General features: G+C 48.2%; 1 protein-coding gene across 1 annotated transcript in view; it reads right to left on the bottom strand.

Annotated features, from left to right (window-relative positions):
* Positions 1 to 22,917, bottom strand: part of EXOC3L4 (exocyst complex component 3 like 4) — a 123,887-nt gene extending 100,970 nt beyond the window's left edge. The window contains exons 1-2 of the mRNA XM_056851258.1: positions 22,788 to 22,917; positions 21,816 to 21,986 (exon numbers count right to left, since the gene is read on the bottom strand). Coding sequence (XP_056707236.1) covers positions 21,816 to 21,986; positions 22,788 to 22,917 — 301 coding nt within the window. The remainder of the gene's footprint in view (positions 1 to 21,815; positions 21,987 to 22,787) is intronic.
* Positions 22,918 to 24,810: the final 1,893 nt, after the last annotated feature.

A 24,810-nucleotide genomic window follows, 5' to 3' on the forward strand; every position in this document is an offset into this window, starting at 1 on the left:
TACTAGGATAGTCAGATTTAAAGGAGATGCTGGGGAAATGCTTCTCAACCTAGTGTAGGGTTGCCAGGTCCTTCGCAACTGGTGGGAGGTATTTGGGGCCGAGCCTGAGGAGGGCGGTGTTTGGGGAGGGGAGGGACTTCAATACCATAGAGGCCAATTGCCAGAGGCCATTTTCTCCAGGTGAACTGATCTCTATCAGCTAGAGATCAGTTGTAATAGCAGGAGATTTCCAGCTAGTGCCTGGAGGTTGGCAACCCTAACCCAGTGGCATCAGACCTATTAGGTCCTCCCAGTATCTGTTCTGTCCCCCATGCTGTTCAACATCTACATGAAACCACTAGGACAGGTCATCCAATGATTACGAATGAGGTGTCACCAATACAAGGATGACACCCAACTCCACTTCCTTGATTCAGCTGGCTCTAGTGAGCTCAAAGAGCCTCAGAATTTGGGGCAGAATATTGACAAGTTGAAATGGCCCTAGTAACAGGCTGAGCAGTTCCTGATGGTGTTGTGAGCTTCTGCTGCAGTGGCCACTCAACTCAGACCCACCTGTAGCACCAGTAATGGACATCAGTTTACCTACTACCTCCAGTACTGGTGCAGCAGACAGCAACAGGTGAACTGACACTGACCGTTGTTGCTGACGAAGGCCCTGAGCCAAACTTGATTCTGGTGGTGCTGCTGGAGCTGCTGGAGGTTGGCTGTACTTGTTCCTGGTCACCAGCATCTCTTCAGAGAGGTGGCCCATCAGGAAATTTCCCTGTAAGTCAAATGGCCAATCTGCTGTGGAACTAACATTGGAAACTCTAGGAACTGCAAAAAACACTATGGTAAGACCATAGCGTTTCTGGCGATTCCTAGAGCTATTCTGGAAATGACAAAGGGTAGCTCTAGGAACTGGGTACCCAAGGTTGGGTGGAAAGAATATGTGTGTGTGTGTGTGTGTGTAAAGTGCCTTCACGTTGTAGTCGACTTATGGCGACCCCTTTTGGGGTTTTCATGGCAAGAGACTAACAGAGGTGGTTTGCCAGTGCCTTCCCCTGCACAGCAACCCTGGTATTCCTTGGTGGTCTCCCATCCAGTTCAAACCCAACCAGGCATGTGCATAGTTTGTAAAATCTATTCCGAATTACTCAAACATCTTGTCAGATAGGTTCTAGTTGTAATACTGGTTAGTATATGTCTCTCATATACTATGTGTGCAGGTATCTGATATATATATGCCCTGACCTGGATGGCCCAGGCTAGCCTGGTCTCGTCAGATCTTGGAAGCTAAGCAGGGTCAGCCCTGCTTAGTATTTGGATGGGAGACCACCAAGGAATACCAGGGTTGCTGTGCAGGAGAAGGCACTGGCAAACCACCTCTGTTAGTCTCTTTCCATGAAAACCCCAAAAGGGGTCGCCATAAGTCGGCTACGACTTGAAGGCACTTTATACACACACACACACATATATTCTTTCCACCCAACCTTGGGTACCCAGCTTCTGTTTTTAGGTTGGGTTTTATTCCCCTCTTCTTTCTTCCACTAGCTTTAGGAACTGCCAGAAGCCCTCTGGTATTACAATAGACTTTCTGGAAATTCCTAGAGCTACCCTTCGTCACTTTCCTTTTTTTATAGGAAGTGACACAACACCACAGCTGCCATTAGGGTTGCCAGGCATGCAGAAGGTCCCAGGTTCAGTCCCCGGCATCTCCATTTAAAGAGACTAGGCGAGTAGGTGATGTGAAAGACCTCTGCCTGAGACCCTGGAGAGCCGCTGCCGGTCTGAGTAGACAATACTGACTTTGATGGATGAAGGATCTGATTCAGTATAAGGCAGCTTCAGTTTTTCAGATGTTCAGGTATTCAATGCCACAGAGTCCAATTGCCAAAGCAGCCATTTTCTCCAGGTGAACTGATCTCTATCAGCTGAAGATCAATTGTAATAGCAGGAGATCTCCAGCTAGGACCTGGAGGTTGTCAATCCTAGCTGGCATTGTCTTCTTTTTAAATTCCCTCCCCCCGGCTCCCGCTCACAGCAGTGTCAGGCAATGGGAGTGGAGGGAGGGGGACCCCCCTCCCTGACAAGAGCCTGGCAGCTATGTTTCTACCCCCAGTGCTTGAGGCAAAACTGCATCAAGCTAACGTCAATATTGCACCCAGGTGATTTAGGCATTCTGCATATATTATGCAAATTACACATACTTGCCTAGAATTGCTCATTTGGCATAGTTTATTCCATTCCTGCTTGTCTTAAGCAGAGGCAAGCATCGTTGCAAGGTTCCACACCCTGATTTATCCTGTCCATTTCCCCCCTCTGGTGTCTGAGATGCCGCCCTCTGTTCTTCACAGATTATCAAGCCTATTTGCAGAGCCATAAGGGCTAGAAACTTTGTTGTGCTGAAAGAAAGACAGGCTCCTCAGAGTGCTGGATGATGTGCCCAGTACCAAATGCTATGCTTTTTTCCCCTGCACTCGGCTCAGCTTCAGCAGTCCTGCCAATAGACTGTGCTCTGAAATGTCGCCAAGACCAAACAAGCAACGACAACAAAAAATCCCTCTTGCACCTTCACCAAAATTCTTTCATCCATCTATCAAAGACAGCAGAGATCTTGCTGTGCCATTGACATTTGGTTCCCACATACACCTTTTAAATAAACAGCAATATTGACACTATTAGATGCCTAATGCCAAGGCATGAGCCGCTTCCGTTGAGTGGAAGTTCCTGGCGGTGCCAAGAACTTAAGAACCCTTGCCAGAAAGAGGCCGCGCCAACATTTAGACTGCTTTTGAATAGACCTTCTCTTTTGCACTCCGTTAACAGCTCGCTGTGTGGAAAGGCAACCTCAACACATAGGCGGAATTCAGACTCTTGCAGGGGAAGGCGCGATGGCCAAGGGAGGTTGGATTTTGCGGCGACGGCATTCCAACACCTTAGACATTATTTATAACTTAAGGATACAGACTCAGACTCTGGGGATAAACATTTCTGCTCTGTTGAAAGGCAAGTTGTTAGGATTTCTGGAGCCCGCTGAGCTGGGATGAAGGGTCTCGCTAGAAAGCCAGTTTTATGTAGAATGGGAACTTAGGATAGGGTTGTCAACCACCAGGTGAGGCCTGGAGATCTCCTGGAAATACAACTGATCTCCAGACTATAGAGATCAGTTCCCCTGGAGAAAATGGCAGCTTCAGAGGATGGGATGGGCTCTATGGCATCAGATCCACCTCCATGGCGTGAGGTGAGTCAGAGCTGAGGCATTTTCAATAAATTGATAAAATATCATTCATCCAAGCCATTTCCTGAAAATTCTGCTAAAGGCGATAAGCCAGTTTGTTGTTCTTTCCACTAAGAATTAACCCACTTTTCCCCGTTAGCTATTAAAGGACGAGAGCATCTAAGATTGAACTTCATTTTCCCTCACCTTACCTCAGATCTTGAGGGAATGTTACCTACTCTTGTCAAAATACAAAGAACAAGAGGAAAAAAGGTGAGCTTGTGAGTTGGCATGGTAACTTCTTGGTAAGCTCCTAGTGTGTAGAATGTGGGTCCTGATCAGCAATTACAATGTCAAAAGCTCCCCAGGAACATGTGTTACGCCCATTGAACATGTTCCTCTTTCAGTCTGACATCCCTTTATTGGAGGGAGTGGGAACGGGGCTCCTTCCGAGAGGCACCAGCCATTCCCGCTGAAAGGGGTGGGTTTCGTAAAGGGGATGGGGAGACCTTTTGTGAAGCTGTTAAAGACTAGAGGTGAGCAACCTGCTCACCACTAAGGGACATAGGAGAAATGCAACGTGAATGGCAGCACTTTGGTGGCATTCAGCAACCTCCCATGTGTGGAAACATGTGCTGGTTAAGGTTGCCAACTATGTGTTGGGTAATTCCTGGAATTACAACAAATCACCAGGTGACAGAGATTCCTACCACTACCTGTTCTGCATGCAAACTCCTCCATCACCAGCTCCTCCCCCTAAGCTAGGTGTACTTCTAGTTTCAGAGCCCAGGTGGGGGGAAAGATTTATTTAAAGCCTAAGGGGATATTTGTTATGGAGAACTGATAAGAACATAAGAAAGCCCATTCTGGATCAGACCAAGGCCCATCAAGTCCAGCAGTCTGTTCACACAGTGGCCAACCAGCTGCCTCTAGGAAGCCCCCAAACAAGATGACTGCAGCAGCATTGTCCTGCCTGTATCCCATAAAAAGGTAAAGGTCCCCTGTGCAAGCACCGGGTCATTCCTGACCCATGGGGTGAAGTCACATCCCGACGTTTACTAGGCAGACTTTGTTTATGGGGTGGTTTGCCAGTGCCTTCCCCAGTCATCTTCCCTTTACCCCCAGCAAGCTGGGTACTCATTTTACCGACCTCAGAAGGATGGAAGGCTGAGTCAACCTTGAGCCGGCTACCTGAAACTGACTTCTGTCAGGATTGAACTCAGGTCGTGAGCAGAGCTTTTGACTGCAGTAGTGCAGCTTACCACTCTGCGCCACGGGGCTCATCTGTATCCCATAGCACCTAATATAATAGGCATGCTCCTCTGGTCCTGGAGAGAATAGGTATGCATCATGACTAGTATCTATTTTTACTAGTAACCATGAATAGCCCTCTCCTCCATGAACGTGTCCACTCCCCTCTTAAAGCCTTCCAAATTGGCAGCCACAGACAGGAAACATTTTAATAACTCTCTTCCAAGGTACCAGTACGTGATGATTCTCCCTTGGTGGTACTCTCTCAGTTGCTTAATAAGGGTTACAGGGTTCAGGATAATGGAGTCCAGCTCTGATGAAATCGGGACAAGAACACTACATGCGAACCTGAAAAGAGCAACAAGGACTGTTCAATGGAATAGATCACATGGACTTCAACTTTTGGATTCAACCTGAATGTTTATAGAATTAACTGCATTTATTCACCTTTTGGATCTTGTTTCGGACATATTACTAGATTTATAATTGTATCCTGTTTGTGTATGTTAAGTGCCGTCAAGTTGCTTTCGACTCATGGTGACCTTATGAATGAAAGTCCTCCAAAATGTCCTATCTTTGACAGCCTTGTTCAGATCTTGCAAATTGAGGGCTGTGGCTTCCTTTATTGAGTCAATCCATCTCTTGTTGGGTCTTCCTCTTTTCCTGCTGCCCTCAACTTTTCCTAGCATGACTGTCTTTTCCAGTGATTGTATCCTTGGTGTTTAGTATTTTGTTGTCAATTACATGTTATTACAAACTAAAGATTCTGATATATTGCATGGACTGTTAAGGCATCGCTGCTGTTATTTTGTTGAACACCTTGGGGCAGCAGGCTAATGTTTTTGTAGAGTTGACCACCTGGAGGTTGGCAACCCTACACTCAACCCTCCCCAAAAGCCCTGGCACACAGGCCGGTCTTGCAGCACCTCCTGAAGATCTCCAAAGAGGGGTCCCCCTCACCTCTTCAGGGAGACCATTCCACACAGCGAGCCATGATGAAAAAGGCCTGGGCTCTGGTTGATTCCAGACAGACCACCTTAAATGGTGAGACATCCAACAGATGCCTGAATCCTGCATTCAGTGTCAGGATTCAGTGTTCCTATGTGCAGAATCTGACTTATCTTGGTGCAGCATTTTGATTGGCTTTCTCCACCTCCCATGTCTCCACCTCCTAGGGTTGCAACTGGTGGGAGTTTTTGGGGGCAGAGCCTGAGGAGGGCGGGGTTTGGGGAGGGGAGGGACTTTAATGCCATAGAGCCCAATTGCCAGAGCAGCCATTTTCTCCAGGTGAACTGATCTCTATCGGCTGGAGATCAGTTGTAATAGCAGGAGATCTCCAGCTAGTACCTGGAGAATGGCAACCCTAGTAGCCATGTTACTAGTCTGTCTACAGTAGTAGAAAAGAGCAAGAGTCCAGTAGCACCTTAAAGACTAACAAAATTCCTGGCAGGGTTCAAGCTTTTGTGAGCCACAGCTCACTTTTTCTGTGGCTCACAAAAGCTCTTACCCTGCCAGAAATTTTGTTAGTCTTTAAGGTGCTACTGGACTCTTGCTCTTTTCTACTGCTAGAATAGATCGAGTGTGAGACAGAAATATAAAATGATGGATGAAGAAAGCCTCTGTCTCTGCTAGGGTTGTCAACTCCCGCTTGGTAAAAACCTGGAGATTTGGGGGTGGAACTTAGGGAGGGCAGGATTTGGAGAAGAGAGGGACCTCAGCAAGGTATAATATGATGGAGTCCACCCTCCAAAGCAGCCATTTTATCCAGGGAAACTGATCTCTGTGGTCTGGAGATCAGTTGTAATATCGCAAGCTCTCCAGGCCCCACCTGGAGGTTGGCAACCCTAGTCTCTGCATATCTCTTTCTCCAATTCATACATGGGTGGGGACAGGGAGAGAACAACCCAAAAGAGTCAGGGAAAGGCTATGATATTGATCGTAAAAGCCCTAGATCAACAGCACGGCAGTGTGTATAAACTGATGGATGGAAAGAAAGGGTACCCAAGCCCTTCCTCTCTGCAATGCCATTCCTCCGATTCATACATAGGTATGAAAAAAGTGGGAGATGTACAACCTGCAGCTTGTGTGGGCTTCGTCTCCTTGGAGAAAAATACTATAGATTTTTTTGTTTGTTTGTTTAAAAAGGAGGAGAAGAAGAAGAAGAAGAAGAAAGGCCGGTTCATTCTTTAGCTAGAGGCACGTCCTTGTAATGCGAGGAGAAAGAAAAATTAAGCTGTGATTCATCTGATTAACGGTGCCTCCTCCTGCCCATTTTGAATGGTTTGTTCTTAATCCTATTTAACTCGCAGGACTTGGTGTGTCATTAGCGGACTAAAAGGCATGATGCGCCAACCAGATGGCGATTCAAAGCAATGGTGTGGGAGGCACACAAAAGCACGCTTTGCCTTTCTCTCCACTTAACGATTATTCCATTTCCAAGTGCCAGGGACTAGGCCGTGAGGAACACAAGCGAGGCCACCTTCCCTGCTGCACCATCGTCATGCGAGAACGACAAGAATGATTTCAAGGACGCCGCGGTGCGCTGCATGGCTCTGGAATGCAGCGATCGGCTTAGCTGGCAAAGATGCCGGCCACGTTGCCAAAGAAGAGAACCACATGGATGGGGACAACCCGCCTCCCCCTGTCCTCTGTTAATGCCCTGGCTCAATGGTAGAGCATCTGCTTGGCATGCAGAAGGTCCCAGGTTCAATCCCCGGCATCTCCGGTTAAAGGGACAAGGCAAGTAGGTGATGTGAAAGACCTCCACCTGAGACCTGGAGAGCCGCTGCCGGTCTGAGTAGACAATACTGACTTTGATGGACCCAGGGTCTGATTCAGTATAAGGCAGCTTCATGTGTTCATGTGTTCAAGGAGAAGTGGAAAAGGAAGAGGAAACCGTTCCTCCTGGCTCTGTTGAATAAGAACATCCTGATATATCTGGGCTCCTGGGTTTGTTAGCAGAGATGAGATGGGTATTTTTTGCATGGCGTCTTGCAATCAGAATCAAGGTCCCCCCCCCCCAACTCCAGGCCAGATTGGCCAGGGATCCTAGAGGTTTTTGCTCTCCTTTGGACATAGAGCAGAGGTAGGAGTAGGGGTAGGGGTAGTAGCTGGAGATCTCCTGGGATTACAACTGATCTCAAGCCGATAGAGATCAGTTCACCTGGAGAAAATGGCTGCTTTGGAAGGTGGACTCTATGGCATTATATCCCACTGAAGTCCCTCCCCTCCCCAAACCTCTCCCTCCTCCGTCCCAAAAATCTCCAGGTATTTTTCAGCCCAGACCTGGCAACCCTAAGCAGGGGTCACTGGAGGAGTGGCGGGGGAAGATAGTTATGAGTTTCCTGCCTTGGGCAGGGGTAGGGTTGCCAGGTCCCTCTTCGCTACTGGCGGAGAGATTTTTGGGGCGGAGCCTAAGGAGGGCAGGGTTTGGGGAAGGACTTCAATGCCATAGAATCCAATTGCTAAAGCGGCCATTTTTTCCAGGTGAACTGATCAGCTAGAGATCAATTGTAATAGCAGGAGATCTCCAACTAGTACTTGCCACTGGGTTACATTTGGACTGATTTTGCATGTCAGAAGCTGCAGCCGCCTGCAGTTTTATTGCTGCAGAGCTGCCTTCTAGGTCATGAGAATAAATGGAGAATCAATCAAGAAATCGACGATAGAATAAGAATCCTACAAGAGGCAGCTTAGTGTAGGCATTAGTGTTGGACTAGGACCTGGTTCTAGTGCCCATGCAGCCATGGAAGCTTGCTGGGTGGCCTTGGGCCTGCAAAGGTCAGTCTAAGCCTGACCTTCCTCACAGGGTTGTTGTGCGGGTGACATGAAGGAGAGGAGAACAATGTACTCTGCCCTGAGTTACTCGGAGGAACAGCAGCATACAAATGTACTAAACACTAAATAAATAAGGGATATGCAAAAAGAAAAGAGCATTGGATATCCTTCAGTAAATACAAGATTGAGTGTAATTGGGGGGGGGGGGTTGCATAACGGCACTGGAACTCAAGATTGGCTGCTTTTTAGAGCTAAATTACAGGTGGACAGCTCCAGTCATGGAAATACAGCATCAAGCCCAGAGTGAATAAGTGTGTGCTTATGGGTACGGGATCTGCATCAAGTAGTCGAAGAGTTGGTTTTTATACCCCGCTTTTCTCTACCTTTAAAGAGTCTCAAAGCGGCTTATAATCATCTTCCCCTCTACACAACAGGTAGGTGGGGCTGTGAGGTAGGTGGGGCTGAGAAGTCTGAGAGAACTGGGACTGGTCACCCAGCTGGCTTCATGTGGAGGAGTGGGGAATCAAACCTGGTTCTCCAGATTAGAGCCCGCAGCTCTTAACCACTACACCACACTGGGGTCCGGCTGTGGACCCAATATGTTCCTGTAGAGGAAGGGGGTCGGTATTATCCTCTTTCTCCTCTCCCCTAGTTGTGATCTCTGTGCAGCTGATCCCCAGAGTGAATGCTCTTTGACATCAGATTGTCTTTTCTTTAGGGTTTCCAACGTCCAGGTACTAGCTGGAGCTCTCCTGCTATTTCAACTAATCTCCAGCCGATATAGATCAGTTCCCCTGAAAAAATGGCCGCTTTAGCAATTGGAATCTATGGCATTGAAGTCCCTCCCCTCCCCCACACCCCGCCCTCCTCAGGTTCCGCCCCAAAAACGTCCCGCCGGTGGCGAAGAGGGATCTGGCAACCCTATTTGTCTTTGACCTAGGCAGGGCTTCCCAGACTGATCATGCTTTCTGCAGCCCTTCTCCCTCTGGGCCACCTTGCAGTCACCGGCATCTGGAGATACCTCTATGGAAGCACAAGCCTTGTTCGAGAAAGCCAAGTTATGCTTCCAAGAGCTATGAAAGATAACCACTAACAGATCCACTGGGTATTCATGATTGCCTTCCTTGTAGTTCAGCAAGCTCCTCCTTTCTTTTCGGAGAATAAGGCTGAACTCCGTAGGACTTACTTCTGAGTAAATGTGCATAGGATTACTGACTCAATGTGCAAACAAATTAATGGCAACTAGGGGTGTGCCCTGATTTTTTTTCGGTATTTTTTGGATTCAGGTTTATTAAACCTGAAAATTTTCGAAAAATCCAGACAACCCGGATTTTTCGAAAATTACCTAGAAAATGCTGGGGGTTTTTTTGGCAAGGGAGGTGTTTCTCGCCCCACTGCCTGCGGGCTCTAACTCCAAGCTGTATGCCAGATCGAGCTTCCATGTGGCGGAATTCCACGTGTCACTATTCGGGTCTGTTTTGACGCCATTTTTGCCAGTTATCAATATGCACAGCCCTAATGGCAACTCCTCATAGGGTTTTCAAGGCAAGAGATGAACAGGGTTGGTTTGCCATTGCCTTCCTCTCCATAGCAACCCTTGTCTTCTTTGGTGGTTTCCCATTCAAATACTGACTGTGGCCAACCCTGCTTAGCTTCCAAACTCTGATCACCTTCTAATTTGCTTACACAGCATCCCTGTGAGACCGAGTCTGTGTGGCAAGCAGAATTTTAATCGATTAAAGTACTGATGTTGTGAGATAGTGCTCACCCAAGGAAAAGAGATTCAAACCCAGATGTCCCATGCAGACTGACATCTGGATCATTCCGAGGTTTCCCCTTGATCAATGAGATGATTATCTAGCAGTGATCTCTCAGTAGCCATTTTTGCTCAGCCGCTAACATCACAATTGCACATTCTGGGAAGGTTTGTTTTTCCACTCATGCCCAGCAGGTTGCAGCAAGATCCCAGGGTGGTAAACCAAGGGGTACTTCTGCTGCTTTCCTAGGGCTTTTCCACATTCTCATTTTTCTCACTTGTAAGTTCCTGTTTCTTGGAGAGGGGGGTCAGTTCTGCGAGTGTTTTGCTCCCTCTATTGGTTGATTCACTATCATACTGGTTTATGTCTGGCATATCTCCCTGCAGATTTAAAACTGCAGGTTTTTATGCTGGACATAAAGTTGTGAGATATCAAATCAACCACTAGAGGGAGCAAAACACATGCAGAACAGGGAGAAAACCCTGAAGGAACGGACAAGTGCGGAAAATTCCCTTGTTTCCCTTGACAGAGAGACTGTCCTTCAGTGTTACTCCTCTGAAGATGCCTGCCACAGCTGCTGGCGAAACGTCAGGAAAGAAAATACCAAGACCACGGTTACACAGCCCGGATAACCTACAAGAACCAATGAACTCTGACCGTGAAAGCCTTCGACAATATCCCTTGTTTCCGTTTCTCCCCAGATTCTGGGGTGCCAAATGTTTCCAAAGCAGAATTGACGCACTAAGAATTCTTCATTGTTCTGATTTTTATTTCAAGATATTGTACAGAGTTATACATATGCGCAGTTTGCCACAGTTTGCAGTTCCATCCATTTGTGGGCAGTATTTCCCTCGTCTAAACGTACTAACGCACAGATGAGCACTGACAAAAGCACTGCAAAAGCAATTATGATTATCTGTGTAGTTGTATCACAGAGTTTTTGTCTGATAGTTTCCTGCTGTGAGGGAGCAATAAAACAGTGCATAAAAAGAATCTTGATTCAGTTATAGCACACTTGCTTTTTAGCGGTGCTTTATTGATATGCGCATGTGGCGAAAGGTGGGGCAAATCACCTTTCCAGCACTGATTTTTAGAAATGCTCCTAATTAAATTGGAATAAAGGAATGGGACACAGCACCGAGACAAATGTGGGAACAATAGCGGAATGGAACAAAAGGAAATCATCGGTCCACTCCCCCCACCATTACATAGCAAAACACCGAATGGACTGACTAGCAACTTGAACTGATTTTTGTAAGAGAATATGTATGTTTCCACCTAAAAGAAAATAATATGAGTGGCTGTGTAATTAACATTCACTAATAGTGCAATCCTATACAGAACTACTCCATTTGAAATCCATGGATTTAAACTAGCATAGCTCTGCACAGGATTGCACTGTACATTGACTAGTTTCCACATCCCAAAATCCTGTTTCTTGTTTTTGTTGTTTCTGGTTGTAAAGGGGAATTTTGTCGTTCTGAGTTTTAGTTGAAGAGCAGTCTCAGGAGAACCAGGGTGGTGTAGTGGTTAAGAGCGGTGGTTTGAAGTGGTGGACTCTAATCTGGAGAACCAGGTTTCGATTTCCCACTCCTCCACATGAAGCCTTCTGGGTGTCCTTGGGCCAGTCACAGTTCTCTCTGAACTCGCTCAGCCCCACCTACCTCACAAGGTGTTTGTTGTGGGGAGAGGAAAGGAAGGAAATTGCAAGCCAGTTTGATTCTCCTTAAAAAGGTAAAGAAAGTAGGCATATAAAAACCAACTTCTTCTCCTTCTTCTCTGCACAAAACGATGTCCCACTTTTCAAATAAACACCCTGGTGTGTCTTTTTCTAAAGCCATAGGGCTTGGTTGGTATTAATTTGGTCAAAGGATAGAAAACCAGAAATAGTTGCTTTGCTTTCGCATTCTGCCTACCCCATGCTTATCGGTCACAGTTTGACAGCTTCTATTTAAGGAGAAGCTCAGGGATGGAACTTCTTCCCTGGGGAGATGATCTAAATGGGTCGTGCTCAGATCAAAATGGTGTTAGCGTTGCTGGCACATTCTGGCAAAACCTGAAGCAAAATGAAGCAAAAACTAAAGGCATACAAAATGCATGTGGAAATCAGGGGATAAACCAAAGCAGTATGCAGCCAGAAACTACAACAACAACCAAAACATGTGGAAAAGCCCAGAATTTCTTAATTCTTTTGCGTGACCACCAGGTATGAAAATGCAGAAAATACTAAAAATTTCCTTTCCTCTAAGCCCAGAGACTATGTTATTGGGTATTGCACCGGAAGAACTGGAGAAAAACCACAGAGAACTGTTCAGCTATATGACAACAGCAGCCAGATCGTTCTGGCATCAAGGTGGAAGCAAGAAGAGATTCCGGAGATTGAAAAGTGGAGAGAGAAAACGGCAGAGTTTGCTGTAATGGCAAAGTTGACGCATCTAGTGAACAGAAGACCTGAAGAGGAGTTTCGGAGAAAATGGAAACTATATACTGACTATGCATAATTGCACTAAGGTTATAGGGTGTTAGATAATTAGAATACCAATATTAGAAGTCTATTGAGGAGAAGGGGCAGTAGAAAGCAAATGTCTGTAAGCAGTAGTTTGATTAATTTTAAAATGAGTCAAAACACTGGTAAAATGAAAAGTAACAGTATACGGGCAGTAATGATAAAAAGCAGTAGAACATTAATCTGATATTTGAAGCATTATGAATGGCTCTAAATATATGTTCCCTTTGAAAGACATGATATTTTGTATGCACGGGTATGTATGTTTACTATTTTTTACTTTAACCAGAATATGTGCTAAAGGTTAGTTTGCCTTATGAAGCGAGGAATGCAGACTTTTGGAGACTTCAGCTAAAAGCACAGATAACAGTGCTGGATCATCACTGGGTTGAATTTCCCCCTCATTTCTTCACTTGGCCTTCACTGACATGGCTACACGATGGCTCAATCACATTTTGCCCTTCCCCAGCTTCAGTAGAGATGCCCTGAGAAATTATTGGGGCTGGGTGCCTTTTGGATCTTCCATGCAAATATATGCAGATCGTATGTATTTGCATACAACTGAGGTGCAATGAGAGGGATTGTGTTATCCCAGTATTTGCAAACAAAACCTGCATTGTTCCTTCTCAGCCTTCAAAATAGCATTAGCAGATGGTGGTGGTCTATTTTTTGCGCAACTGTATCACAGCTTCCCTAATTATTGTTTCCCCCCCCTCACAACTTTCCTTTGACATTCTTTATTCACAGCTTAAACCAGGGTTAAGTGTGGCGCACAACAGACTCGCGAGTCAGATGTGTTTGTAAGAAACTTTCAGAATGATAAGGTCTTGATATCTGAAACTGCCGGAGCACGAGAAAGTTGCGAACAGATTTGTGGCAGGATTGACAAAGAAGAAGAAGAAGAGTTGGTTTTTATATGCCGACTTTCTCCACCACTTAAGGCAGACTCAAACTGGCTTACAACCACCTTCCCTTCCCCACAACAGACACCCTGTGAGATAGGTGGGGCTGAGAGAGTGTGACTAGCCCAAGGTCACCCAGCTAGCTTCATGTGTAGAAGTCGGGGGGCGGATCCAGTTCATCAGATTAGCCTCCGCCGCTCATGTGGAGGAGTGGGGAATCAAACCCGGTTGTCTAGATCAGACTCCACTGCTCCAAACCACCGCTCTTAAGCACTACACCACGCTGGCAAGAGAGCCAGCATGAGAAAGTGGTCAGAGCAGAGGTCCCCAATACCATTTCTGGCACCCTTCAAGTGGTTTTAAGAAGTGGGTGGGGCCAGATAGGGCTTTTGCCCAGCAAGGCTTCTGTTTGACTATTGATCTGATCGGCTGTGCAGCTTTTTTAAAATGTTGCTTTGGCAGCAGCTGCCACCACAGCACATCGATCTACACTGTAAGGCTTGGCTTCCTATCCTGAAAACCTCCAGACTAACAAAGACTACAGTCCACAATAGCCATGCAGATTAGCCTTGGATTTCACACATTAACAGATCACTTCAGGATACAATGGTTCCATTTTAACATACCACACCCTCATTAGCACATTATCTGGATACTTACAGGACAATGGTTAGCACATTACCTTTGATACTTTTTGCAGGACCATGATTCAGCTAAAAACCCAACCCCTTTCTGACTATATATTACTCTTCCTACACACTTGACACTGAGAGACACTGTCCTTCAGTGTTATTCCTCTGAAGATGCCTGCCACAGCTGCAGGCGAAATGTCAGGAAAGAAAATACCAAGACCATGGTCACACAGCCCGGACAACCTACAAGAACCAACGATCTACACTGTGCTACGAAAGTTGAGCTGTGGCAATCATTTTGTGGCTGGATCCACCTCCTGCGGCAGCCATTCTGTCACAGCCCATTCTCTTGCTGCGCCCATCGTGCAGTGTCTGAATTCCAAACGTGCCCGCAAGCTCAAAAACCTCGGGGACCCCAGGGTTAGAGTACTGGACCAGGATCTGGGAGACTCCGTTTTGAATTCCCACTCTGCCATAGAAATTGGGTGATCTTGAGCCAGTCGCGCTCTCTCTCAGCCTAACCTATCCCACAAAGGTGCTGTTGTGAGAATAAACAGAGGAAGGGAGAATGACGTTAAAAGCTGCTTTGGGTCCCCATTGGGGTAAAATGCATGGTATTAAACAAAGAGGTACCCTTTGGCCAGGAAAATCCCCATTTAAAAAGAAAAAAAGCTGCAAAAAGGCTTTTTTCAAGGTTTTGGCGGTTGGGGAACTGCTTAGGAGGCGCCGCGGTGGCGCCTCTGTCACACCATCCCCGCACGCCGAAAGCTCAGGAATGAGCTGTATGGCATTGAAGCCCCTCCCCTCCCCAAAAACCTGCCCTCCTGAGGCTCCACCCCCAAAACCTCCTGCTGGTGGCAAAGAGGGACCTGGCAACCCTAATGTTGCCTCTGAATTAGGATTGCAAACCAGCTTCAGACTTAGAATCATAGAATCACAGAGTTGGAAGGGACCACCAGGGTCATGTAGTCCAACCCCCTGCACAATGCAGGAATTTCACAACTACCCCCCCACACACACACCCAGTGACCCCCTACTCCATGCCCAGAAGATGGCCAAGATGCCCTCCCTCTCATCATCTGCCTAAGGTCATCGTATCAGCATTGCTGACAGACTTAAAAGATGCATCTGGGTGACTTGAAGCCTGATGCCTATAGGAGGGTTTTGAGAGTGTTTCTGGGTTGTTGGGGGGGAGTTTTTGGTCAAAGTAACCCCATGGTAGTCATGCATTGACTCCAGCCTGTTCTCTTCAGTTCTTCTATTGACAATAATAACCATGAAAGCCCTTTCTGAAATCCATGACCCGAGCAAAGGTATTTTTTTTCTTCCTTTAAAGACAAGGAAACGGGTAATTTTCAAGGAGTGCTGAAGGAAGAAAAAGAGGTCACCCTCACAGTTCAGGACAGGAAAATTGTTGCCGGAGCTAGAAGTAAGGGGGGAGGAATCAAAAGATCTATTTAGAATGTCAGGAGGGTGTCAATTGCTGCCTGCTCCTAGCTAGCAGAGATCGAAGGTGTTTTGCTGAGAATGCATCTCCCCACCCAAAGCACAGAAATATGTTTTCTAGTGAACTCTGTAAATACGGGCTAGCATAGCATTTATGCTAAAAATAGTCATTGTGCAACCTACCACTGAGCAAATGTTACCTGTTTGCTGAAAGGCAGCTGTAAAAAAAAAAAGAAGAAGAAGAACCTCTGAGCATGTCAAAGGAAAGGGGGGGGGGAGAAACACACTTCTGGCAATGAATATTCACGTAAATTCCATTCAACAAACCTGGACGGCTGCAAAAATAACTATTTAATTAAAATAAAAGGCCACCAGCATGGGAAAGGCTTGGTAGGATCAGGCCACGAGTAACTGAACACATTAAAGCATAATGCTCTCTGCTGAGCGGGTTAATAAGGAGCTGAGAAGAGTGACATTTAGCAAAGTGTCAAAAATTGATATTTAGTCTTGGATGATGTTAATATGTCTCTGTTGGAGGCCTCAGGAGTTCTCTTGCTTTCCCATTCTATAAAGCCAGGTATATATATATAGCTTTTGTGTCACCAAGTTCATGAGGTGTTTGAGCTTCAAAGAATAGTGTTTAACTCTGCTACTGCATTCCGGAAAAAAACCTTTCACATATTGTTCCCTAGGGTAGAAAGCCAAATTCAAATGTTATCATAGGGTAGAAAATGTCTCACAAAAGAAAAAGAAAAAAAGGTGTTTATGGTGGCAGAAAACACCAGCCACCCAGACCCTAAAACACACTTTCAAATGAGGCGGAAAATATCCACATTAATTTGTACCATGGATCACAATGGTAGAGGCTGTTCATCTATTAAATTTTATTCCACCCCTCCTCCAAAGAGGCCACTACACGTGGGTCTCTCTTTCATTTCAAGCTCACAAGAAGCCTGTGAGGTAGATTAGGGTGAGAAGTAGGGTCACCAACCTCTAGGTAGCGGCTGGAGATCTCCCACTACTACAACTGACCCCCAGCCGATAGAAATCAGTTCCCCTGGAGAAAATGGCCGCTTTGGCAATTGGACTCTACAGCATCGAAGTCCCTCAAAACCCCGCCCTCCTCAGACTCCACCCCCCAAATCTCCAGGTATTTCCCAACCTGCAGCTGGCAACTCTAGAGAGAAAGAGTGCCCTGTGGTATCATCTCTTTAAGGTACATCTATGGTACACGGATCGTCGAGAGCCACATTCTTTAATTGCCATCAGCCAAAAGAGCTACATTTACTTCCATCCCTAGCATGAGGCCTGCACCTTAAAAAGGCTCCCCTTTGTCTGGTGGCAGCTGTTTCAAGGTGGGAACAAACTGCCATCCACAGTCCCCAGCAGACAAGGGCTTTGCCCACTTTTCTGAGACGTAGGGTGGTGCCACATTGAGAAATGGTGCTCCGAAGAGCCACCGGTGGCTTCCAAGCTACTGGAGGAGTATGCTTGGATAAATCCCACAGGACTATCCAGTGAGGTATTGTTTCCTCTGGGTAAAAAGGTAAAGGTAGTCCCCTGTGCAAGCACAGGGTCATTACTGACCCAGGGGGTGACGTCACATCCCGACATTTACTAGGCAGACTATGTTTACGGGGTGGTTTGCCGTTGCCTTCCCCAGTCATCTACACTTTACCTCCAGCAAGCTGGGTACTCATTTTACCGACCTCGGAAGGAGGACGGCTGAGTCGACCTTGAGCTGGCTACCTGAAACTGACTTCCGTCAGGCTCGAACTCAGGTTGTGAGCAGAGCTTTTGACTGAAGTTCCTCTGGGTGTGTGTGTGTGTTAAGTGCCGTCAAGTCGCTTCCGACTCATGACGACCCTATGAATGAAAGTCCTCCAAAATGTCCTATCTTTGACAGCCTTGCTCAGATCTTGCAAATTGAAGGCTGTGGCTTCCTTTATTGAGTCAATCCATCTCTTGTTGGGTCTTTCTCTTTTTCTGCTGCCCTCAACTTTTCCTAGCATTACTGTCTTTTCGAGTGACTCTTGTCGTCTCATGATGTAACCAAAATACGATAGCCTCATGTGAGAGATCCCCTCTCTCTGAGTTTACTTCTCCAAATCAAATGTTCAGACGTTGATAAAGAAACAAAAGATTTATTGAAGACATCAGGAGATGAGACAGGCACAGGTAGCGAGTTGCAAGTGAGGGGCTAATCGGGTTTACAGAATATATTGACTCCAGGGCCCTGGGGCACTGGGGTTCACACTTATTGTTATGGGAAGTTACAAGCTTGGCATAATACAAAACATCAGACGAGTCCCAGGAAGTCTGGTGAGGCTATCATACTTCCAAGGCCGCAGCGGCCTGAGGGAGTACTGACAGGAAGGACAGCGGGGGGGAAGATACATGGGGCGATCAGGCCTGGCGCCTGAGACCAGAAGGTGTGAACTGCTTTTACGAGTCCACTGATAAGCAAATGATGGAATGCAGAGACATATAGACAGAGACCCTCACATTCTGCCCCCCTTAAGGCCCCCCTCCGGGGTCCTCGAGAGGGCGAGGCTTATCGGGATAAGCGAGGTGGAATTCCCGGACTAAGCGAGGGGCCGCCATGTGGGGCGCGGCCACCCACTCGTCGTGAGCGGGTCCAAGGTTTTTCCAGCGAACAAAGTAAAACAGTTTCCCCTTCTTCCATTTAGAATCTAAAACCTTGGATATTTCCAGATGGGTATCCCCTCCTACCACAGTAGGAATCTCCTGTTCGGGAGGGGGGTGGAACTGGGGAGCAGCCACATACGGTTTGAGGAGACTTATATGAAAGACGGGATGGACTCCCTTGAGAGTCTTAGGGAGTTCCAGTTCCACGGTGACCTCGTTGATCACTCTGGTAATGGGGAAAGGTCCCACATAACGGTCGCTCAGTTTTTTGCAAGGCCGGAGTGAGCGGAGGTTTTTGGTGGACAGATAAACTTGCTCCCCCACCTTTAATTCCCATCCCGGAGACCGATGTTTGTCCGCCTGCTCCTTGTACTTGCTTTTTGCCTTCTCAAGATTTTTGAGCAGCCACGGCCAGGTAGATTTAACCACCTGAATCCACTCCTGAAGATCAGGGGTGGCTTGGAGCTCTGGCGAGACGGGGGCGGAACCGAAAGGGCCGAATTCCGTCCCGTATATTACTTGGAAGGGACTAAAGCCGGTAGAGGAATGAGGCGCATTGTTGTACGCATATTCGGCGAATGGCAGCAGGTCGACCCAGTCGTCCTGGTGGAAATTCACATAGCAACGCAAATAACATTCTACCACTGCGTTTACTCGTTCCGTTTGACCATCCGTCTGGGGGTGATAGGCGGAGGACAGGCCCTGTTCCTCCACCCCCATGAGTTTTAGAAAGGCTCGCCAGAATTTGGCAACGAACTGGACCCCCCGGTCGGAGAGTACCTTCCTCGGGACCGAATGTAGCCTGAGGACATGGGTGACGAATAATGTAGCCAAGCCCTGGGCTGAAGGAAGACCTGCACATGGAACGAAATGGACCTGCTTGGAAAAAAGGTCCGTGATTACCCAGAGAACCGTTTTCCCTCGGCTAGGAGGTAGGTCGGTGATAAAATCCATGGCTATAACTTCCCAGGGTCGGGAGGGGTTCTCAAGCGGTTTGAGAAGCCCTGGGGGTTTTCCCATCCGTTTCTTGGCTGTGGCGCAAGTGGGGCAGCTGCGCACATACAATTCCACATCAGCTCTCATACCGGGCCACCAGAACTGCCTCCGTACCAGGTGAAGTGTTTTTATGAAACCAAAATGACCTGCCAACCTGGCACCGTGTACAAGTCCCAAGACCTCTTTGCGAAGGGAGGATGGAACATATAGTTTCCCCCCTTGCACCCACCAAGTGTTGGTTCGTTCCAAGCCAGTGGGGAGGAGATGGTGCTCCTCCTCCTGTAAGGAGGCGTCCCGGAGCCGCTGCTGGAAGGCTTCCGGGATGCCTTTGAGCCAAGGGGGGGTTTCAGGTCGTTGGGCTTGGGACCGGGTAGTGACGGCTAGGCTTGGGACCTCCCCCCGCTGCTCGGGAGTGAACAGGGAGTCTACAGGGCGATCGAAATCGTTGCGATACTGGGGAAGCCGTGACAAGGCGTCGGCTAGGGCATTTTCCTTGCCAGGGACGTGTTTGAGAGTGAATCGGAATTTGGCGAAGAATTGGGCCCATCGAATCTGTTTGGCGTTGAGCTTTCTAGCTCCCTTGAGAGCCTCAAGATTCTTGTGATCAGTACACACTTCAAACGGCAGTTCGGCCCCTTCCAGGAAGTGTCTCCATATGGTGAGGGCATGTTTGACCGCTGCCGCCTCCTTCTCCCAAATCGCCCAGTTGATTTCGGACTGGGAAAACTTTTTGGAGAAGTAGGCGCATGGCCTCAATCGCCCCCCTTCATCCCTCTGCAATAGGGCCCCGCCCATGGCCACATCCGAGGCGTCAACCTGCACCACGAAAGGCTTGGTGCAATCTGGATGAGCCAAAACGGGTTCGGATGAAAAAAGCTGTTTTAAACGTTCAAAAGCTTGTTGGCACTGGGGGCCCCACTGCAAACGGGCTGAGGGTAGCGCGGCGCTAACCCCCTTGTCCTTGGTACGTAATAGGGCGGTTAGGGGCAGTGCAACCTGGGCAAAGTTAGGAATGAAGTTCCGGTAAAAGTTGGCAAACCCTAAAAACTGCTGAAGTTGGCGGCGAGTAGTGGGAGGTTCCCATTCTAGTACCGCCTGGACCTTCGCGGGGTCCATTTCTAAACCTTGGTGGGAAATCACGTACCCAAGGAATGTAATGGAAGGTTGGTGGAACTCACATTTGGATACCTTAGCATACAGTTTGTGCTCCCGCAGCCGCTGGAGCACTTCTCGCACTAGGCGCACATGTTCCTCCATAGATTCAGAGTAAATGAGGATGTCATCGAGAAATACCACCACCCCCCGAAACAGCAAATCATGCAAAACCTCATTAATCAATTGCATAAACACACTGGGAGCCCCCGAAAGTCCGAACGGCATGACCAGGTACTCAAACATTCCAAAACAGCTGGAAAAGGCTGTTTTGAATTCGTCCCCCTCTTTAATGCGGATGCGGTGGTATGCTTCCACTAAGTCCAGTTTGGTGAAGATTCGGCCCTCCTTTAATTGTGCTAGAAGGTCGGGAATAAGAGGGAGAGGGTAAGCGTTAGACTGGGTAACGGCATTTAGCCTACGGAAGTCAATACACAGTCTTAAATCTCCTGTCTTTTTCTTCACAAAGAAGGCCGGGGCCGAATAGGGAGCCTTGGAAGGGCGTATGAAACCTCTCGCCAGGTTGGCATCCAGATAGTCCCGTAACACTGCCTTTTCACTAGGGCTCATGGGGTAGACCTTCCCCTTAGACAGTTTGCCTTCCCCCACAATTTCTATGGCACAGTCCGTTTCTCTGTGGGGGGGTAATTCGTCACATTCCCTAACGTCAAAGACATCCGCAAACTGCGAGTATTCGGAGGGCAGTTGAGGTGGAGCGGCGGTTGGGGGGGAAGGTCCGCGGCGGCCGAAGTCCGGACAACCCGTTCCTTATCGTGTAACCCACAGGGGTTTTCTGGAAACGAGAGCACCCGTTTAACCCAGTCGATGGAAGGGTTGTGTCCCCGCAGCCAGTTCATCCCTAATACCACAGGGGTTACAATAGGGGCAATGGTAAAATACAAGCGTTCCCAATGCTCTCCCACGGACATAATCACGGCTGCAGTTCGGTGGGTCACCGGGCCCCGTTTAAAATCACTCCCGTCCATCTGGGAAAAGCGGAGAGGTCCCGGGAGTCGCTTGCGCCGGACCCCCAGTTTCTTGGCCGTTTCCTCGCTAATCATGGTGCGGGCACACCCCGAGTCAACCAAGGCTGGGAATTCTAAACTGGGACCCCCTTTGGGTAGGGATAGGTGAACACGCACATACACATTGTCCTCTTGGGCGCTTACCATGGGTGGAGCTCCTTGCACAACGACAGGTGCGGTCTGCTGCGGAGCCCCCTCTACAGCAGACCGACGGCGTTTTTTGCCGGCTGTTCCCACTCCTCCTCCTCGCTGGAAGAGGGGGAAGGAGTGGTGGCGGTCGGGGACCCGTCCGAATCAAAAGTGGTACTTGTAATCCGGGACCCCGTTGGGCCGGTAGAAGTGGAGGCCCCATCCTGGGGCCGCGCATGGAGAGCGGAGGGTGCGCCGGCGCGTCGGCCCGGTGGTCCGCTCCTGCGGCGGGGCTGGTCCTCGGCAGTCGCCTTCTGCGGTTCGGTCGGGACTTGGCGTGGGGGGTTGGGACGACCCGCTCGAGAGGGGCATTGCGATGCAAAGTGTCCCTTACCTCCGCAGGTCAGGCAGACCCCAGTCTCAAAGCGCTTGCGGCGTTCCGCGGCTGAGGGAACCCCGCTGCCCCCCGGGCGGAAGTCTCGGCCCCGGTCGCTTCGGGGCCTTGGGTCTCGTCCGATACGTTGTTTGGACAAGGTCAGGAGTTGTTTGCGGTTCTCTATGTCGGCTGCGTGACGAACCCAACCTTCCACGTCTGGGGGGTTCCCTTGCATGAAGGCCCAATGTTGGAGGTCTGGGTTGAGGCCCTCCCTGAAACACTGTACCAAGGTGGCTTCACTCCAGTCCAGAATTCGGCTGGCTAGGGACTGGAACTCACTTGCATACTGCGCCACCGACTTAGTCCCTTGGCGCAGTTGCATCAGGGAGGCCTTGGCCCGCTCACCCAGAGTCGGGTCCTCAAAGCGGTTGCGGAGCGCTACCATAAACTCATCCAGCGTTCGCAGCACTGGCGAGCGAAGTTCATACTGCAACACCATCCAGGCGGCCGCCTCCCCTTGCAGTAAGGAAGCCACGTACTGCACTCGGGACTCCTCGGAAGTGAAGGTGCGGCCCTGTTCTCGCATAAAAATGTCCACTTGGACCATGAAAAAGGTCAATTGGTCCCCTGAACCGTCATACGTGACTTTCAGGTCCCGGCGGGACGGGAGACTAGGAGGCGCGGGAGGGGCTGCCGGTGCTCCGTCCGGAGGATTGCCGGCAGGCGGTTGCACTTTCAGCGCGTCCAGAGCCGCTGCCATCTCACCCATCACCCGCTGCATGGTCTCCATCTGCTCCTGCATGGCCTGGCGATCCTCCTGCCACTGCCTGCGTTCCTCCTCCATCAGGGCCTCCTTGCGCGCCGGGTCCCCTTCAAGTCCCGTGCTGGGAAAGGCCAAACGGCGATCCTTCGCCGCGGTTCTGGAGAGAGACCAACCCTTGGGGGAGTCCAGCCAATTGTTAAAAAGCCCTCGGGGACGTCCGTCCTGGCCTTGGTCAGGGATGGGATCCGTAGGCTTCTTTGGCTTGGCACCCTCCTCTTTGGGTTCCGGTTTCTTCGGTACCACCGGATCGTCCGGTGCGTCAGGGGTAGTTGGGGTATTTTCCTCATCGCCTGGCATTCTGTCCCAAAAGGTACAGCAGCAGTTCGAGAGGCAAAGACTTGCAACTCAATGTGAGAGATCCCCTCTCTCTGAGTTTACTTCTCCAAATCAAATGTTCAGACGTTGATAAAGAAACAAAAGATTTATTGAAGACATCAGGAGATGAGACAGGCACAGGTAGCGAGTTGCAAGTGAGGGGCTAATCGGGTTTACAGAATATATTGACTCCAGGGCCCTGGGGCACTGGGGTTCACACTTATTGTTATGGGAAGTTACAAGCTTGGCATAATACAAAACATCAGACGAGTCCCAGGAAGTCTGGTGAGGCTATCATACTTCCAAGGCCGCAGCGGCCTGAGGGAGTACTGACAGGAAGGACAGCGGGGGGGGAAGATACATGGGGCGATCAGGCCTGGCGCCTGAGACCAGAAGGTGTGAACTGCTTTTACGAGTCCACTGATAAGCAAATGATGGAATGCAGAGACATATAGACAGAGACCCTCACACCTCAGTTTAGTCATATTAGCTTCTAGGGTCAGTTCAGGCTTGATTTGATCTATAACCCACTGATTTGTTTTTTTGGCAGTCCACGGAATCCGTAACCCTCTCCTCCAACACCACATTTCAAAGGAATCTATTTTCTTCCTATCAGCTTTCTTCACTGTCCAGCTTTCGCACCCATACATAGTAATAGGGAATACGATGGCATGAATTAATCTAGTCTTGGTGGCCAGTGACACATCCTTACACTTCAAAATCTTTTCTAGCTCCTTCATGGCTGCCCTTCCCAGTCTCAGTCTCCTTCTGATTTCTTGGCTGCAGTCTCCCTTTTGGTTGATGGTGGAGCCAAGGAATAGAAAGTCTTGAACAATTTCAATTTCCTCATTGTCAACCTTAAAGTTGTGTAATTCTCCTGTAGTCATTACTTTTGTTTTCTTGATGTTCAGATGTAATCCTGCTTTGGCACTTTCTCTTTTAACTTTCAGCAGTAGTCGTTTCAAATCTTCACTATTTTCTGCCAATAATGTAGTGTCATCAGCATATCTCAAATTATTAATGTTCCTCCCTCCAATTTTCACTCCACCTTCATCTAAATCTAATCCAGCTTTCCTAATTATATGTTCTGCATATAGATTGAAGAGATAGGGAGATAAAATACATCCTTATCTGACACCTTTGCCAATTGGAAACCATTCTGTTTCCCCATATTCTGTTCTAACTGTGGCCTCTTGTCCAGAGTACAGGTTGCGCATCAAAACAATCAGATGTAGTGGTACACCCATTTCCTTTAAAACCAGCCAGAGCTTTTCATGATTCACACAGTCAAAAGCTTTGCTGTAATCTATGAAACACAAGCTGATTTTCTTCTGAAATTCTCTCGTATGCTCCAGTAACCAGTGTATATTTGCAATATGATCTCTAGTGCCTCTTCCTTTTCTGAAACCAGCTTGAACATCAGGCATTTCTCGTTCCATATATGGTAACAGCCTTTGCTGTAAGATTTTGAGCATCACTTTACTTGCATGAGAAATTAATGTGATGGTCCGATAGTTGCTGCAATCTTTGATGTCTCCTTTCTTGGTAATTGGAATGTAAACGGATCATTTCCAGTCTGTGGGCCATTGTTTTGTTTTGTTTTGTCCTCTGGGTAGGGACCTGTAAATAACCATTTTACCACATTTTTGTTTCTGATGGATTGTAGAAAGCTTGCCATTTGGTATGATTACTGTGGATTTTATCACAATTCTGATCAAGATGTGGTAAAGTTATCCTTTCCAGGTGGTGAAAAACTAGGTGGCCACACACTAGAACAGAGCATATGCTCAGGTAATTTGGTCATTTATATGGCACAGGTAATCATTCTACGAGGAACATTGTTCTATATGATCACCGGGTCAGTGGTTGTCTGTG

Source organism: Euleptes europaea, chromosome 6, assembly GCF_029931775.1.
Source record: "Euleptes europaea isolate rEulEur1 chromosome 6, rEulEur1.hap1, whole genome shotgun sequence".
Lineage (NCBI taxonomy): Eukaryota > Metazoa > Chordata > Lepidosauria > Squamata > Sphaerodactylidae > Euleptes > Euleptes europaea.